The 19593-nt window shown below is 35.3% G+C and overlaps 1 protein-coding gene across 5 annotated transcripts in view; it reads left to right on the top strand.

Annotated features, from left to right (window-relative positions):
* Nucleotides 1–19593, top strand: part of LOC142342856 (multiple epidermal growth factor-like domains protein 8) — a 56699-nt gene that overhangs the window by 23461 nt on the left and 13645 nt on the right. For 3 of the 5 annotated variants that reach the window (XM_075394523.1, XM_075394491.1, XM_075394505.1), the window contains 2 exons: nucleotides 4785–4805; nucleotides 5403–5738. In XM_075394523.1, the coding sequence (XP_075250638.1) occupies nucleotides 4785–4805; nucleotides 5403–5738 (357 nt within the window). The remainder of the gene's footprint in view (nucleotides 1–4784; nucleotides 4806–5402; nucleotides 5739–19593) is intronic. The other 2 variants (XM_075394499.1, XM_075394513.1) reach the window with 2 other exon arrangements.

Below are 19593 nucleotides of genomic sequence, written 5' to 3'. Positions count from 1 at the left end.
TGAGTTACCTTTTGATTGCCACTATTAGAATGATTTTCTGCTAAAAGTCAGCGTTTAGCAATTAGGCACGTCTGTTTGATCTGTTGGGCGATCGCTTGTTTATTGCTCTCAAAGGAAGTTTGTAGCAATTATTAGTGCTGTGGTCTTTTTTAAAGCGATTTCTTGCATATCCGATTTTTCGTCTGACCCATTTTTCTTTTCGTTCTTAAAAACGGGATAAACAGGGAGTGCTCGGGGGCGTTTAACCTGAATTTGCTAAGCGAGCAAAGTTTTTTGTTCATACGCAGCGCTGAGTGAATGACTTTTCAACTTTAAAAAGTTTTTTTGAGGGGCTGGCTGATATAAATCACCCCTTTTTACCCGCAACAAAAGCGCAAAAATCGTGCATAAAAATACCAACACGTTTACAATAATTGCTTCAAACTTCGTTCGATTGCAATTAATAAAAATATGACAAAATCTGTTTTGCAAAAAAACTTTTGAATGAGTTTGCCTCTTTCTTTATTTTCTTTACCTTTTGTAATTTGGCCATTAACTCTCCAATTTAGTATTTGGCTTATTTTTGACTCTGGAATGTGTTTTTGGCAAGTTTTGGCGCAATTCTGAGTTTTATTTGCTCTTTTTCTCAAATAATCTTATAAGATTTAAGCATCTTTCCCTTGACTTTTGCTCTTAGCCGTTGATTGTTTATAATAGCTGCGAAGCTGAGCGTAGCTATATTGTGGTGCTCTTGTTTTTTTGTTTTGTAGTCTGACACTCCTTCTCGTTCTACGCTTCTTCTCGAACATTCTTTCCTTGACTTGTTCATTGGAAAAAACTATTGTTAGTTTCTTATTCAATCTTTTCCGATCTGGGCAGGAAATCCGAGTAATTTTTATGCATTTTCAAGGATAGTTAGCAGCTACGTCAGCCTCTCAAAGGCTAATATTTAGACGCTCTCCTTTTGTTCAATTCACTTTACCTTTTGATATCTTTTTCGTTTTTTTTTAAGTCACGATTTTCATGCTTGACACATGACTTACCAGAGAGATGAAAAGGTCCTGAAAGCAGAGTGGTTCATCGTTCAGGTTATTACGCCGGGGATCGGGATTTGAACTCCGGGGATTGGGGTTTGAACTTCTTCGTTGTCAAAATTTTTTTCAACCAAAATTGTTCTCAATGATACACCTGCTTTGAATTAAAGTTTTTAAGGTGACCGCGATAACTTTTTTTGCAAACTTATTTCTGTGTCTGTTTCTATCTTTACTTTACGGAAGGCAAGACTGTTTCGCAGCTATTCGGGTAGTCTGCCGTCTGTTAATATAATGGTTTCATAATAAAGAAAATTTTGTTGAAGTTTCTGGTATGCTTTGACGGCAAAACGGAAGGTTTTTGCTTTCGTTGCCTGAAAATTTAGTTTTCATTTTAAATTTCAGTTCAATTTCTACGTTCTGATTCTAATCTGCGTCTCGGTTTCTCAATGTGTATTTATAGCTGCCGTCAGCCTCTCAACGGCTATTATTTAGGCGCTCTCCATTTTTTAAATTTGCTTTATCTTTCGATCACGTTTTTCGTTTTACATGAGGCACGATTTTCACGTTTGACACGTGACGGATTTTACCCTTTGTCTCAAATATGGCTTTTAAATTCTTTTTTCAGTGAATTACGCAATATAATGAATACGGTCAAGGCCAGGAGAGAAAAGTCAAAGGAAAAGTGATAAACCGATAAAGCCCGGTCATTAAGTCATTCTGCATTATGTTATCAAAGTTCATTAAATCCATTGCTAGCTAACATTTTAGTATTAAGCTGAATATACTAGTCAAAAGTAAGTTAGCGCCGCTAGTTTTACGAAGTAAAAGTTTATTTTTTGATGAAATTTTACTCCATCTTGTAACCAGACTTTGGAAAGGTTTTCTACACCATTGATCTCCTACGCCAGTTGCCCTGCTTACCTGTGAAATTCTTATACGTTTTTATTACACAACAGATACCCATTGTAAATTTTATCAAATTCTTCCAAGTCTCGCAGGTGAAAGAAAGTTGTCACGACAGCATAGTTTAATTACATCTTTTCCCCCTCTTATGTTCAACGCAAACTCAATCATACTTGAACAAACGTTTAGAGATATCACATCACATTTTGAGACAACTTTCTTGTTACTTTGAAACTTGGATGAAGTTCATTATCTTTACATTGGTCTTACTGGTAAATGAAGGTCGTGTTTAATCTGAGTTTCATGGGTAGGCGAGAGGACTAAGGTAGGGGATCAATGGTGTTAAATTTGTTTCCAAAATCAAGGTGGATTACTACTGCCTCAAATATGATTTACTTTTTAAAAATAGGGGGTGCTAACTTAGTTATGCCGTTCTGTCTAGCTTTCAGTTTAAAAGACAAAAAAAAATGTCAAATTTTGTTTTCTGTTTCAATGCCGATGTGCGTCAAGTGGCTCTTTTCCGGCAATTTGGCTGCTGTTTGTAAGATGACAGACGAAAAGGTCCTGAATACAGAGTGGTTAATGGTTCAGGTTATTACCCCGGGAATCGGGGCTTTAACCTCTCTGTTGTCGTAATTTTTGTTACCCAAAAATGGTGATACACCTTCTTTGAATTGAAGTTTTTAAGGTGACCGCGATAAATTTTTTGTCAATTTTATTTCTGTGCCTGTTGCTATCTGTACTTTACGTCTGTGCGGAGCTGTTCCGGTAGTCTGCCGTCTGTTAATAAAATGGTTTCATAATAAAGATAATTTTGTTGAAGTTTTTGGTATGCTTTGACGCCAAAACAGAAGGCTTTTGCTTTCTTTACCTTAAATTTAGTTTTCTTTTTAAATTTCAGTTCTATTTCTGCGTTTTACTTCGAATCTGCCTTACGCTTTTTTAGTGTGTATTTTAATAGCCGCCGCCAGCCTCTTAACGGCTATTTTTTAGGCGCTCTCCTTTTTTTAAAATTCGCTTTATCTTTGATCACGTTTTTCGTTTTACATAAGTCACGATTTTCACGTTTGACTTTTGACCTACTTCACTCAAATGATTGAATGTTTCAAATGATTGAATTTTAAATACTTTCATGCATTGAACTACGCAATGTGGTGAATACGGTCAATGTCAAAAGAGCAAAATCAAAAGAGACGGGATAAACCGATAAAGCTCGGTTTTTAAGTTATAGGGCATTAGCTTATCAAAGTTAAGTAGAGTATTTGCTAGCTGACAGTGGTACTAGGCTTATTGGTTCTCAGTTTAGAAGCCTGATCTAAGTATAGTTTTAGAATCCAACTGAAACTGCACGCTAAAAGTAGAACTTTTTGACACTGAAAAAAAAACAAAAAATTTGGTCAATTTGTCTCCTCTTTTTCTTTCTCTGTTTCAATCCCGATGTCCATCAAGCGTGTCAACGGCGGCTACTTTCCGGCAATCTGCTGGCTATGCTTTAAATTACACACCTCCTATACCCCTTCACGCTTCAGCTCCGCACTCCCGCTCTGCCCACGGTCCGCACTGCATTACCCCTCCCCATCACTCCATCCCAACCTCAACGCAGCCCCCCTCAAGAAAAACCCTAATAATGCATCAATTTTCTACTCCTTCATTTCCCCCTCTTTTGTTTGAGCTAGCCTCACTAGGCCAAAGTAGTTAGGAGCAAAGTTAAAGTAAAGTAGTTAAGCGCCCGTCGTTGGAGAGCAATTTGACCGAAATTAGTAGATTATGTTATGGTTTTTGTTTGAATTGAACGTTCTTTGCTCGTCCTCTAGGAGTCTGTGCAAATTGATATCAATGTGGCAACTTTATTTTTATGACAAATGTAATCATTGCTGCGTCGGAATAAAGAGAAAACTATAAAGGCAAGCAATTAATTTCAGTTTTTGGCCAATTTATTGGCTCTTATCGTTGTGGTATAGCGTCGAGATTGCTGAATATAGTATAATCATATAATTGACAGAAATCTTTAAATTGGTGTCTTGTTCGAAATTGCACTGACGACGCCGGTAGAGTCGAGCGGGCGCACAGAAGAATGCCATAAAATGAGATTTAAAGCCGAGTATTTCACGTGCTATGATTGGTTGATCTTAAACTCATTACTTTAGAGGTATTTTTTGTAAAAAAATTTACAAAATAGCGTAACGAAGTTCTATCCGTGGTCGCAACCTCCCCCATACGGAGGGGGGTGGGGTTGCGGCCATGGAGAGGCCTGAGTGGAGAGCAACCCGACCGCGCACCATAGAGAATCAATCGACGAATAACTAATTGATTCGACAATTTTAACCAATAAGATTCATCGGCCCATCAAATTTAAGCATTCGGCTCTGATTCTCATTTTCCTATTCGGCTCTAAGCCCGTTAGGCTCTCATTCCTAGCTCCTTGCTAAAGGTTAGCGTTTTTTCTCTGTTACTGAGCGCATGAATTTTGAGTTACGTATTTGGATGGGTTGGGGGCAGATGATGCCGATGGATGCTTTCACTACATTTGCCCCTGACATTAACCACAGATAATATGACAAAGGAAAAGATTAATTATAGATCCCGAAACGTACTTGTTAAATTTACGATACTTTTATCTATAGGTCACGTGTTTGGTCTAACCGCTCGGCTGAATCATAAGTAAAGTCTGAAGTAATAACATTGTTGGGTCATTTGGTCATACCGTCTGACAGGTCAAATACGTGTGCCTTGATATAATGAGTCACTCGCCGTTAATTTCCGCTCTTCAATCAATAAATGAATGATGCTTTTGATGGCGCCCGGCGTTGATTGTACCTCACATGTATTTTATGTAACTTGGTCATACTTAATGGGTTCCGTTGTTAGTAGTGATCCAAACGGCAAATCGTAAGTTGTGCTTGTTTTGTTCATTTTGAGTTAGGGGTGAAACTTCACTCGCATGAGCAGACGAATAGCTTCACACGTATCAACCGCATGCAATTTAACGACACAAAATGATGCCTAACATGATGATCAAGCTATTTTGGGCGATTATTGTTAAGGTAGATGTAATAGACTCAATAGAGGTCAAATCACTTTTGGATGCATCTTGGATTTGGTTTTAGCTTAGCTCAACATAAAATGTTTAACCAAGGCTATCTTTTGCAGCTTTTATGTCAGTAATTTTATGTTTTCTTAAACAATGGTAGTTGGGTTCTTTATAGCATGCTAAGTGATAACTGTTTGAAAGCCCCTCCTCTTCCATCCACCGATCGGTAGAATGCGGTCGTCTATTATTTGGATATCCTTATATTACTTGCTATAGTTTGCCCCTCGTATTATCAGGTATCAATCAGTAATTATTTGCTTATAAACATGCATTTTTATTCATAAAGAGTTAGACAAATGTAAGTTTTATTCACGAAAAAAGGAAATAGATTTGTTTTATCAGTGTATGCGCAGATGTCCATTTGAGTTTGTCTATTTTAAAGTTTGTGCGTTTAGAGCTTGTGTAAGGGGAAATTTTGATGGACCGTTGAATTCCTGTATCGCAAATGTGACCTCCACATCTAAACCAAGTAGCTCAGTGATGTCTCGGTCTTCATCGGCTCGATCTCCGGCAGTGATAAAGAGCCTTGAATTCAACCACAACTACCACTTTGCCCAATGTCCCCAGAGGAATGAGTGCGTGGACGAAATGATATGTGAAATGACCAAGAAGGGATCCATATGTATTGACACGAATGATAGCCAGGGATACGAATGTCAGTGTCCCAAGGGCATGAAGGACGCAAAAATCGAGAACCAGAATGGCGAGTTCATTGACATCTGCGAACAGACGTGAGTTCAAATTAAAGAATTGTCTTGACGGTTTGATGTTAATAGCAGCCCGCCCCATATTCTTAGCAGGCTATTATTGCGGTGCTAATTACAATTTTAAAAATGAATTGCATTGGGGAGTTGCCTTTTTAAGATCTGTTCACGAGTGATTTTGGTCGCGCTGTAATAGTAGAAGGAGAAACTAGTAGTTTAAGAGAGTGAACTTTTTGCAGCTGGTTTTCAAAATAGTGAGAAAACACTGTTTAAAACAGGTTTTTGGTTCAAATTCACTGATTTTAACGACTTAGACAAAATGTTTTAAAAAAATGTCTGATTTATTCAATGAATGACACAAATTGTTTAATTGCTCCAAACGAAGTTTGTAGAGACTATAGTGGTGCTGCGGTCTTCTTTAATGAGATTTTTCGCTTGACCTGTTTTTCGACTGACCCTATTTACTTTTCGTCCTCAAAAATAAGATGAACGAGTAAAGCCCGGAGGGCATCAAGTTCTCTTGGAGCCTTAAGGCTCAATAGTGTCTAAATATGCGATTCACTGAAGCAGTTAGTTTAAAGAGACAAAAATTCATGATATGAAGGATGGTTCTTTGAGTTTCACACCTCCCCTCAACCCCATTTACCCTTACTCCCTCTATTTTTCTCACCGATCTACCGCCCACCTCACTTCCAACCCCCCTCCCCCCTCAAGTCCGCCTCATTCCATCCGTAGACCCAAACACTCGCCACCACCCGCGCTAACCACTCCATTCTCCCCTCCTCCCTCGTCCATCCTCCTCCCTCCCTCCTCTCCACTCATGCTCACCCAAACCCCTCAATTAAGCTAAAGTTGGCCTCTCCGCGTGGCTAGCTGGAAACGAAGCCAACTGCTCGCCAGAATTTTGAGAGGAATTCGTCCGATGATAGTTGGTTATGTTTTAAATTATTAATAGAGGCAACGCAATAACAGGCTATTATTGGCCGGCTACTGGCTTTTTACGACTCGAAAAGGAGTATTGGTTTTTTTTGCAGTAAACCCGAAGAAAACCAATACTCCTCGCCGACTCGTAAAAAATCAGAAGGCCAATAATAGCCTCAGCTATTGCTTTGCGTCTATTAAAAGTTAGAGATATTAAAAGTTTGAGACTTAATAATAGCTATTATTTGAGTTATTAAAACCATTTTAGCCGTTTTTGTGTCAAATTGGCACAGTTTTTTTGGTTTTATTAATAGCCGCACAGCGATAGCTGGGGCTATTATTGGCTTTCTCTTGTTTTTTTTTTTATTTCGTCATGATTTTTGTTACGCCCAAATGACGTCACAGCCACTTTTTGTTTATTCGTTCATGCAATTTCAACTGAATTGCATGTGTGACGTCATTTTTCGCTCTTAGTGGAGCGAGTTTTTTTTTGTTCATGCGCGTGATTAAATTTTTGGTCACACTTGACTTACCTCACTCTCAAAAATGACTTCAATTTGAAATTGACTTTTATTTACTTTAATTCAAAGAGATAAGGTCAAATGGGTGTGTGTCACTCTAAATGAAGGTTATTTGAGATCAGCTCATAGAGGCAGCAATAACTTATACAGCTTTTTAATCAAAATATAACAGATCAGCCTTCAATGAAAAGACGAATTTTTTGGTCTGTCTTTTTTACTGTTTTTGACTGCCGATCTACGGATCTATTGCGGCTATTTTCTAGCAATCTGCCAGCTATGTTTTTGGTTTTTTGTAGAAATAATTTCAAATCGACATAGTTTTTTCGTTTTTCTTCAAATTTTATTGTTTAAATGTTTGTGGCTTTTTCTATTAATTTCTTCCTGTTTGGGTCTTGAGGCTTTCAATTCAAAAATCAGTGTTTGTGGACTTTTTTTGGTTGTTTATGCATTGAATGCTCCTTTTACAACGTGAGATTTTTTGTTTGTACTTGAGTTTGTACACGTGCTAATCAGATTTTAGCAGTTTTTGTCCATTTTTTTGTTGTTATTTTGGTTTAAGGTACTAGAAAAAGACTTCCTGTGCACAGTCAGGGATCCTAATTTCGTTTTAATAGTAATCGAATTGATTTCGGAAGTCTCTGAAATGCCATTTCAAAAAGTTTTTTAATTTTGGAGAATATGTCAATGTTTGAAACCTTTGAACTGTTTATATCTCTAGAGGAGGATGGCTCTTTAATTTTAATAAGCCTCCAATGCTAAGTAATGAAACGCATTTGTTTTTCTACTTCATTTTTTCAATTCCCTTCTTTACTTTATAAAATCTTTTTTTTTACAATGTGGCATATTTTCCACGTTCTAGTATGTTTAATTTGCTCTGCTTTTATCATTGGTTAGAACGAATTAAAATTTAACGATTTTAACTTTTTCTTAGATTTTATTTGTTCATTTTTTGTAATTGATTCCATTTGCTCTAATGCAGCGCTGAGAATTTTCTGGAAATTCGTTTAAAAAACAATTGATTATTATCTGCGACTTTTCCTAATGCCTCGGTATTGGTATCGCATGATAATTATGCCTTTGATTATTGTTCTGTTTCTTTTGTCTTATTCATGATTAACTTATTTTTGAAATAAATTAAATTCATTTTCTCAATGAAATCTGCAACAAGAGAAGTTTATCGTACTTCTGGCTTATTGGCTATGACTTGACAACAGAAAAATTGTGTTTTCTGGAGTCCTAATTTTTTGTATTCTTGAAGATTTTAGTTTAGTTACAAGAATTTTATCTTCCTCGTGCATTCACAATGTATTTTGTCGCAGAATTGATTGTGAAATTCTAATTTTCAGCACTAGTACCATGAGTTATTTCTTGGCAAATTTTAGACGTCTCAATTTTTTGACTCACAGTTACTGGCCCAGTATCTTTGAGTACCTGATCATCAATAATTGTAGCCATTTTTCAATTCTACCAAATGTTTTTACTAATGATTTTTACTAATGAAATCAAATATTTACTATGAAATGTCCAGTAAATTTTTTAAGTCATTTCTGTGTCTTATGTTATAAATATGTGCGGCTTCTTCGTATTGTTACTGAAGGATGTGGTAATTGTTTTCATTTAAATATTTTCCAATGTTGTTAATGCTCGAGTCCTTCTCGGTATGACAGCGGTGTAATTTGTAGCAATTTTTGATCAAAGCTGATGAGGTATCGAGTTACTGTTTCGAGACAAAAATTATTGGTTTCAGCTGGAAGTACAATTTTTTGTGACGTTCCGAAGCTTCGAGTTGCTTCTGGAATTCTTCTGGCTATTTTTCTTTTTGTGCACGAGGTTGAACTCACAATATCAAAGGTTCTACATCAGTAAAACAAACTGCGTAGTTGCCAAAATCAGGAAATCTGTGTTGTTTTCTGTCATGCAATGTTCTAAATTTATGCATTGTTACTTTTTCTTTGCAATCTTCTGGCTTTGAAGTTTTAAAAATTATTTAAAATTCTAAGATTGCTATATGCCGTATCTTCTGGAGTTGCAGTATGGATTGCCTTGATTTCGAGATCTTTTTCGGGTTTTTTGAGTATCAGCTTTTGTCCATATAAAATTTTTGCAATTAATTTTTTTTTGCGTTATGTAATTGCCTTATGTAGTTTAATCTTTAATTGCTATTCTCTGTTTAATAGCCGCGTCCTCAATTCTAGGCCGCTATTATAGCGCTCCTAAATTTTTTACAATTCAAAGAATTTGAATTGTATTGGGGCGATGTCTTTTTTTAAGATCTGTTCACACATTTTCATGATTTTTGAAGTCAAATTGGAGTAGTGAATTTGGTCACGCCGAAACAGGAAGTGGAGCGGAAAAGCGAGTGGTTTTGCGGCGTGAATTTTTTTCGCTCTAAATTTAAAGTAGAGTGAGAGAACGGTGATTGAACACAAATTCGCTTTCTCGCTAGGGGTTTTTTTGTTCACATGCTGCAATTTCACTTTGATTTTCCGTATGCTATGTTTTGCAATTCAAAGAATTTGAATTGTATTGGTGCGCTGTCTTTTTTTAAGATCTGTTCACACATTTTCATGATTTTTGAAGTCAAATTGGAGTAGTGATTTTGGTTTTGTTTTACTGGAAGTGGAGCGAAAAAACGAGTGGTTTTGCGGCGTGAATTTTTTTCGCTCTAATGTTAAAGTGAGAAAACGGTGTTTGAACAAAAATTCGCTTTCTTGCTAGTGGATTTTCACATGCGGCAATGTCACTCAATGATTTTCACATGCGGCAATGATTTTTACTGTTTTTTCGATTTTTTGGATCGGATTTTCTAAATGGTTTTCTCAATCCATTCATAGTCCGTTCTTGGTCTAGTTTTCTGTTTAGTGAGTAAAAATTCTTTGAATTGTACGTCAGGACTTGTCCTGCTATGTTTTTACATTTCAAGGAATTTGAATTGTATTGGGGCGCTGTGCTTTTTTTTAAGATGTGTTCACACATTTTTCAAAGTTTTTGATCTTTCAGAACGGGATAAACAGGTAAAGCCCCGCGGGCATTAATTTTCATTAGAGGCCTAAGGTGGACGTTAGTAGTTCTTCAAGTGCTTAGATTGGTGCAGCTGCTGGGATGGCCTCAATTTAAGGTTAAAAGGTCATTTTTAGGAGTTTTTGGGCTCAAAATGGTGCAATTTTTCATGTTTTTTGTGATTTTTTTTAAGATTTTGATTGACTAGTGTTAGGTAGAAGTTTTTAAGAGTGGGTGAAGGCCTTTTGCGAGACAAAATTACTCGTTATGACCATTTTATGAGCTACATGTTTTAGTACTACAAACACACACGCAAAATGATACTAATTTTTGCAATTTTTAAGTTTTTTTTGAAAATTTTTGACATTTTTTTTAGTTTTTCCAATTTTAGGGGCCAGACCCTTTTTTAAGGTTTGATAATAGGGCATTGTGTTGTTTCTAGTAACAATGGATTGGTTTTCAACATTTTAATGTCTCGAATTTTAGCATTTTCTGGATATAATCTGCAATTTTTTTAAGGTTTCCTAAATTTTTTGTCAATTTCTAATACTTGTTTGTTCTCAATTGCTAGAAAACCTATTCAACCTTCTGAAAAGGTTACTGAGTGGTTGTTAGTTTCAATGGATTTGTTTTCAATAATTTAACTTTTCGAATTTAAAAAATTATTGATAAAATTAGCAATTTTTTTTTAATTTTTTCAAAACATTTGTCTTTTATTCAGTTTTTTTTGATTAAGTAGCCAGATTACCTCATACAGGATTTGATAGTATGTTCTTAAATAGTTGCTTTGGTTTTCAAAATTTTAAAAGAACAAATTTTATTTTTTGAAATTTTTTATAAAAATTATTACATATCGATCTTTGAACCAATTAATTTTTTAAGGCTTGGAATTGGGTTACTAGATAGCCTTTAGAGACACAGAATTGATTCTTAAGATAATATCAAAATTGTCAACAACATTTCATTAATGTTTGCAATTGATTTCATTTTATAAAAAATTTTTTGGGTGATTTTCGAGTTAATCGATTTTCAAGGGCAAATGAATTTTTCCAGGACTTGCAGATGTAATACTGCAGCAATTTCAGAAACAAAAATTTGGTTTGAACTTATTTTTGAAATGGGTGTATTTAAAGGGAACAAATTTTGCCTTAGGGGTAAAATCTTCAAAGTTTTAGCAATGATTATATCTGTTTAGTTTGTTTGATTGTTTCTCAATTGTTTGATCATTTTGTTTGTGTTTTGGCTGGCATTGCTCAACTGATCTGCCTGCTAGTCAAGTAGAGTACTTCTAATTTTTTCATTTAGTTCTTTGAATTGTTTTTCAGGACTTGTCCTGCTATGTTTTTTACTTCGTCTAACAGATTTTTGTTTCGTCTTACCGTGACTTCTTGGAATGGACTTTTTCAATGACTTACCTCACTCAAAAAAATGACTTCTGAGCTCACTTATGAAACCTTAAATTTTATGAACATTTACTTATTAAAGGTCAATAGTGTGCATCTAAGTGCCAAACATATGCCCTAATTCTTGATTATTAGAGTCTTGAGTTTTTGATTTCGAATATTAATTTTGGGATCTTTTCCGTTTGTGCCCCTCCCCAAATATTGCACGTGCATCTGGGGGTGCAAATAATATGCGCCCACTAAGCTGAGGGGGCACAAACGGAAAAGATCCTAATTTTGAAAAGCCCTATTAGGGCTTTCTCCTTATAGAGCTTATGTGTCTCATAAAAATGACAGTCCGAAGCTAACCCGAAAATTCTAGTGGTCTATTAAAGGACTGGTGGTCGATCTGTCTATTTTATTTTTTTAGTTGTTTCAATTCATGTAACGCCACAAGCGTCTATCGCGGCTATTTTCCAGAAACAAAAATTCAGTTTGAACATATTTTTGAAATGGGTGTATTTAAAGGGAAACAAAAATTCGGTTTGAACATAAATTCGGTTTGAGAAACAAAAATTCGGTTTGAACATATTTTTGAAATGGGTGTATTTAAAGGGATCAAATTTTGCCTTAGGGGTAAAATCTTCAAAGTTTTAGCAATGATTATATCTGTTTAGTTTGTTTGATTGTTTCTCAATTGTTTGATCATTTTGTTTGTGTTTTGGCTGGCATTGCTCAACTGATCTGCTAGTCAGGTAGAGTACTTCTAATTTTTTCATTTAGTTCTTTGAATTGTATTTCAGGACTTGTCCTGCTATGTTTTTTACTTCTTCTAACAGATTTTTGTTTCGTCTTACCGTGACTTCTTGGAATGGACTTTTTCAATGACTTACCTCAATCAAAAAAATGATTTCTGAGCTCACTTATGAAACCTTAAATTTTATGAACATTTACTTATTAAAGGTCAATAGTGTGCATATAAGTAGTGCCAAACATATGCCTAATTCTTGATTATTAGAGTCTTGAGTTTTTGATTTCGAATTTTAATTTTGGGATCTTTTCCGTTTGTGCCCCTCTCCAAATTTTGCACGTGCATCTGGGGGGTGCAAATAATATGCGCCCACTAAGCTGAGGGGGCACAAACGGAAAAGATCCTAATTTTGAAAAGCCCTATTAGGGCTTTCTCCTTATAGAGCTTATGTGTCTCATAAAAATGACAGTCCGAAGCTAACCCGAAAATTCTAGTGGTCTTTTAAAGGACTGGTGGTCGATCTGTCTATTTTATTTTTATAGTTGTTTCAATTCATGTAACGCCACAAGCGTCTATCGCGGCTATTTTCCAGAAACAAAAATTCGGTTTGAACATATTTTCGAAATGTTTGTGTTTAAAGGGAAACAAAAATTCGGTTTGAACATAAATTCGGTTTGAGAAACAAAAATTCGGTTTGAACATATTTTTGAAATGGGTGTATTTAAAGGGATCAAATTTTGCCTTTGGGGTAAAATCTTCAAAGTTTTAGCAATGATTATATCTGTTTAGTTTGTTTGATTGTTTCTCAATTGTTTGATCATTTTGTTTGTGTTTTGGCTGGCATTGCTCAACTGATCTGCTAGTCAGGTAGAGTACTTCTAATTTTTTCATTTAGTTCCTTGAATTGTATTTCAGGATTTGTCCTGCTATGTTTTTTTACTTCGTCTAACAGATTTTTGTTTCGTCTTACCGTGACTTCTTGGAATGGACTTTTTCAATGACTTACCTCACTCAAAAAAATGACTTCTGAGCTCACTTCTGAAATCTTAAATTTTATGAACATTTACTTATTAAAGGTCAATAGTGTGCGTCTAAGTAGTGCCAAACAAATGCCCTAATTCTTGATTATTAGAGTCTTGAGTTTTTGATTTCGAATATTAATTTTGGGATCTTTTCCGTTTGTGCCCCTCCCCAAATATTGCACGTGCATCTGGGGGGTGCAAATAATATGCGCCCACTAAGCTGAGGGGGCACAAACGGAAAAGATCCTAATTTTGAAAAGCTTTATTAGGGCTTTCTCCTTATAAAGCTTATGTGTCTCATAAAAATGACAGTCCGAAGCTAACCCGAAAATTCTAGTGGTCTATTAAAGGACTGTTGGTCGATCTGTCTATTTAATTTTTATATTTGTTTCATTTCATGTAACGCCACAAGCGTCTATCGCGGCTATTTTCCAGAAACAAAAATTCAGTTTGAACATATTTTTGAAATGGGTGTATTTAAAGGGAAACAAAAATTCGGTTTGAACATAAATTCGGTTTGAGAAACAAAAATTCGGTTTGAACATATTTTTGAAATGGGTGTATTTAAAGGGATCAAATTTTGCCTTAGGGGTAAAATCTTCAAAGTTTTAGCAATGATTATATCTGTTTAGTTTGTTTGATTGTTTCTCAATTGTTTGATCATTTTGTTTGTGTTTTGGCTGGCATTGCTCAACTGATCTGCTAGTCAGGTAGAGTACTTCTAATTTTTTCATTTAGTTCTTTGAATTGTATTTCAGGACTTGTCCTGCTATGTTTTTTACTTCTTCTAACAGATTTTTGTTTCGTCTTACCGTGACTTCTTGGAATGGACTTTTTCAATGACTTACCTCAATCAAAAAAGTGATTTCTGAGCTCACCTATGAAACCTTAAATTTTATGAACATTTACTTATTAAAGGTCAATAGTGTGCATATAAGTAGTGCCAAACATATGCCTAATTCTTGATTATTAGAGTCTTGAGTTTTTGATTTCGAATTTTAATTTTGGGATCTTTTCCGTTTGTGCCCCTCTCCAAATTTTGCACGTGCATCTGGGGGGTGCAAATAATATGCGCCCACTAAGCTGAGGGGGCACAAACGGAAAAGATCCTAATTTTGAAAAGCCCTATTAGGGCTTTCTCCTTATAGAGCTTATGTGTCTCATAAAAATGACAGTCCGAAGCTAACCCGAAAATTCTAGTGGTCTTTTAAAGGACTGGTGGTCGATCTGTCTATTTTATTTTTATAGTTGTTTCAATTCATGTAACGCCACAAGCGTCTATCGCGGCTATTTTCCAGAAACAAAAATTCGGTTTGAACATATTTTTGAAATGTTTGTGTTTAAAGGGAAACAAAAATTCCGTTTGAACATAAATTCGGTTTGAGAAACAAAAATTCGGTTTGAACATATTTTTGAAATGGGTGTATTTAAAGGGATCAAATTTTGCCTTTGGGGTAAAATCTTCAAAGTTTTAGCAATGATTATATCTGTTTATTTTGTTTGATTGTTTCTCAATTGTTTGATCATTTTGTTTGTGTTTTGGCTGGCATTGCTCAACTGATCTGCTAGTCAGGTAGAGTACTTCTAATTTTTTCATTTAGTTCTTTGAATTGTATTTCAGGATTTGTCCTGCTATGTTTTTTTACTTCGTCTAACAGATTTTTGTTTCGTCTTACCGTGACTTCTTGGAATGGACTTTTTCAATGACTTACCTCACTCAAAAAAATGACTTCTGAGCTCACTTCTGAAATCTTAAATTTTATGAACATTTACTTATTAAAGGTCAATAGTGTGCGTCTAAGTAGTGCCAAACAAATGCCCTAATTCTTGATTATTAGAGTCTTGAGTTTTTGATTTCGAATATTAATTTTGGGATCTTTTCCGTTTGTGCCCCTCCCCAAATATTGCTCGTGCATCTGGGGGGGGGGGGGGGGTGCAAATAATATGCGCCCACTAAGCTGAGGGGGCACAAACGGAAAAGATCCTAATTTTGAAAAGCTTTATTAGGGCTTTCTCCTTATAAAGCTTGTGTCTCATAAAAATGACAGTCCGAAGCTAACCCGAAAATTCTAGTGGTCTATTAAAGGACTGTTGGTCGATCTGTCTATTTAATTTTTATATTTGTTTCATTTCATGTAACGCCACAAGCGTCTATCGCGGCTATTTTCCAGAAACAAAAATTCGGTTTGAACATATTTTTGAAATGTTTGTGTTTAAAGGGAAACAAAAATTCGGTTTGAACATAAATTCGGTTTGAGAAACAAAAATTCGGTTTGAACATATTTTTGAAATGGGTGTATTTAAAGGGATCAAATTTTGCCTTTGGGGTAAAATCTTCAAAGTTTTAGCAATGATTATATCTGTTTAGTTTGTTTGATTGTTTCTCAATTGTTTGATCATTTTGTTTGTGTTTTGGCTGGCATTGCTCAACTGATCTGCTAGTCAGGTAGAGTACTTCTAATTTTTTCATTTAGTTCTTTGAATTGTATTTCAGGACTTGTCCTGCTATATTTTTTTACTTCGTCTAACAGATTTTTGTTTCGTCTTACCGTGACTTCTTGGAATGGACTTTTTCAATGACTTACCTCACTCAAAAAAATGACTTCTGAGCTCACTTCTGAAATCTTAAATTTTATGAACATTTACTTATTAAAGGTCAATAGTGTGCGTCTAAGTAGTGCCAAACAAATGCCCTAATTCTTGATTATTAGAGTCTTGAGTTTTTGATTTCGAATATTAATTTTGGGATCTTTTCCGTTTGTGCCCCTCCCCAAATATTGCACGTGCATCTGGGGGGTGCAAATAATATGCGCCCACTAAGCTGAGGGGGCACAAACGGAAAAGATCCTAATTTTGAAAAGCTTTATTAGGGCTTTCTCCTTATAAAGCTTATGTGTCTCATAAAAATGACAGTCCGAAGCTAACCCGAAAATTCTAGTGGTCTATTAAAGGACTGTTGGTCGATCTGTCTATTTAATTTTTATATTTGTTTCATTTCATGTAATGCCACAAGCGTCTATCGCGGCTATTTTCGAGAAACAAAAATTTGGTTTGAACATGTTTTTGAAATGGGTGTATTGAAAGGGATCAAATTTTGCCTTAGGGGTAAAATCTTCAAAGTTTTAGCAATGATTATATCTGTTTAGTTTGTTTGATTGTTTCTCAATTGTTTGATCATTTTGTTTGTGTTTTTGCTGGCATTGCTCAACTGATCTGCTAGTCAGGTAGAGTACTTCTAATTTTTTCATTTAGTTCTTTGAATTGTATTTCAGGACTTGTCCTGCTATGTTTTTTTACTTCGTCTAACAGATTTTTGTTTCGTCTTACCGTGACTTCTTGGAATGGACTTTTTCAATGACTTACCTCACTCAAAAAAATGACTTCTGAGCTCACTTCTGAAACCTTAATTTTTACGAACATTTACTTATTAAAGGTCAATAGTGTGCGTCTAAGTAGTGCCAAACAAATGCCCTAATTCTTGATTATTAGAGTCTTGAGTTTTTGATTTCGAATATTAATTTTGGGATCTTTTCCGTTTGTGCCCCTCCCCAAATATTGCACGTGCATCTGGGGGGTGCAAATAATATGCGCCCACTAAGCTGAGGGGGCACAAACGGAAAAGATCCTAATTTTGAAAAGCTTTTTTAGGGCTTTCTCCTTATAAAGCTTATGTGTCTCATAAAAATGACAGTCCGAAGCTAACCCGAAAATTCTAGTGGTCTATTAAAGGACTGTTGGTCGATCTGTCTATTTTATTTTTATATTTGTTTCATTTCATGTAATGCCACAAGCGTCTATCGCGGCTATTTTCCAGAAACAAAAATTCGGTTTGAAAATGTTTTTGAAATGGGTGTATTTAAAGGGAAACAAAAATTCGGTTTGAACATAAATTCGGTTTGAGAAACAAAAATTCGGTTTGAACATATTTTTGAAATGGGTGTATTTAAAGGGATCACATTTTGCCTTAGGAGTAAAATCTTCAAAGTTTTAGCAATGATTATATCTGTTTAGTTTGTTTGATTGTTTCTCAATTGTTTGATCATTTTGTTTGTGTTTTGGCTGGCATTGCTCAACTGATCTGCTAGTCAGGCAGAGCACTTCTAATTTTTTCATTTAGTTCTTTGAATTGTATTTCAGGACTTGTCCTGCTATGTTTTTTACTTCGTCTAACAGATTTTTGTTTCGTCTTACCGTGTCTTCTTGGAATGGACTTTTTCAATGACTTACCTCACTCAAAAAGATGACTTCTGAGCTCACTAATGAAACCTTAAATTTTATGAACATTTACTTATTAAAGGTCAATAGTGTGCATCTAAGTAGTGCCAAACATATGCCCTAATTCTTGATTATTAGAGTCTTGAGTTTTTGATTTCGAATATTAATTTTGGGATCTTTTCCGTTTGTGCCCCTCCCCAAATATTGCACGTGCATCTGGGGGGGGGGGGTGCAAATAATATGCGCCCACTAAGTTGAGGGGGCACAAACGGAAAAGATCCTAATTTTGAAAAGCCCTATTAGGGCTTTCTCCTTATAGAGCTTATGTGTCTCATAAAAATGACAGTCCGAAGCTAACCCGAAAATTCTAGTGGTCTATTAAAGGACTGGTGGTCGATCTGTCTATTTTATTTTTAAAGTTGTTTCAATTCATGTAACGCCACAAGCGTCTATCGCGGCTATTTTCCGGCAGTCTGCCGGCTATGTTTTTACTGGTGAAGCTTTTCTCTATGTGTCCTAATCAAATGTTGTAATAAAATATGATCTAGAGAAACATTTTTTTCTACAAAGACATCGTTTTTGACATCAATAGCCTTTAATTGGTGCCCTCGAATTTAACTTCTCGATCACTTCTTTTTTTCAAATGGATTTTGAAAAATAAGTTTAATGATGTTTACCTGTTTTTCTGCCACATTTTGCTTTTTTGATAGGTTGCTCAGGCAGTTCTGAAGCTTTCCGAGTTGCCTTCCGATTTTTTCGGGCTATGTTTGTTTTTCGTAGTCAGGGTGTTTTAATAGCCGCAAAATGGTAGCTTAGGCTAAAATTGGTATTCTCTTGGTTTTTTTTACAATCTGAAGTATTTGATTGTATTGGTGTGCTGTCATGTTTTATAGTTCTGTTCAGGTTTTTTCGGCTTTTTCACATCAATGAGAAGTCAAAATAGTGATGATTTTATCACCTTGGAGTAGTTAAGGGATCGACAAATTGGGGAACGTTTGAGGCGTGTTTTTTCAAGTATCTTTAAAGTGGAGTAAGAAGTTGGAAAATTTAGGTTTTTGAAATCGAATTTTTTTCATGTGCGGCAATTTGGCTGCCGTTTTCGGCGTTTCTTCTCTTGTTTGCTGTATATGATACATAAGTTTTCTAATGGTGCCTGCCGTGATGGAGCTCATTGACGGGCAGCTAATGCTTTTACACTATTTGTTGTCATATAACATATTTGACGTTGCTCCTTTTTCAATATCTGTTGTCATATAACCTAGTATCTATAATGGCTATATCATTGGTTGCCAAGGAGACATAAATGAAACTAATTAAGTGTCCGTGTATGGCTAGATGTTTTCAACAATTTGACACTATTTGTACTCAAAATGTTTTTTTTATCATTGAGAGTTTGTGTTGTACTTTCTGTTGTCTTATCGTTTAATCTCATAGATAAATGTCTCATGTCGCTCACAGAAATTGTTTTAATCTTTTTTTGTTTTAGAATAAACTTTCATTCTTGTACTTTGACTCCCATTCGTTTTACTATAGTAAAATGATTCATTGGTCTTTGTTTTGTTGGTCTTTTTGGTCTTTTCACTTAGTCTTAAAAACAGCAATAAATTTTTATTGACCTACTGGTGAGGCGTAATTTTAGTCAACTTATTGGATGGAACTTTTAGCTAATTTTTAAGCGTTTTCATTCACTGAGATACCATGTGTTTTCGAATGATTTAAGTGAATGTGCGATTCTTGCTTTGTCCGTATTTCAGCCAATTGAACTGCTGAAAATTTATTTTTTTTTGCTTTATGATGTGCTGTGGTTTAAGGGTTTTGGGTTGTTGCTAGTTATGAGGTTCTCGTAGTTTGGCGCCTCTGGTTTCTTTAGGTATTCTTATATGTCTTAATCGTGGAAAAAAATGGTCTAATTATGTTTTTGTTTGCTCATTTTTGCGCATATAGGGTCGAGGACTTTGTTGACTCTCTTAGATTGATTGATGTTGCTGTAAAAAATTAATTATAAGGTCCTTATTCCAGTCAAGTCTCTGGATTGTTAATCAGGACTTGTCCTGCTGTGTTTTTATTTCG

Source organism: Convolutriloba macropyga, chromosome 1 (genome assembly GCF_964194025.1).
Source record: "Convolutriloba macropyga chromosome 1, txConMacr16.3, whole genome shotgun sequence".
In the NCBI taxonomy this organism is placed as follows: domain Eukaryota; kingdom Metazoa; phylum Xenacoelomorpha; order Acoela; family Convolutidae; genus Convolutriloba; species Convolutriloba macropyga.
The sequence above is the reverse complement of the archived record's forward strand: the minus strand, read 5'-3'. Positions and strand labels throughout refer to the sequence as shown.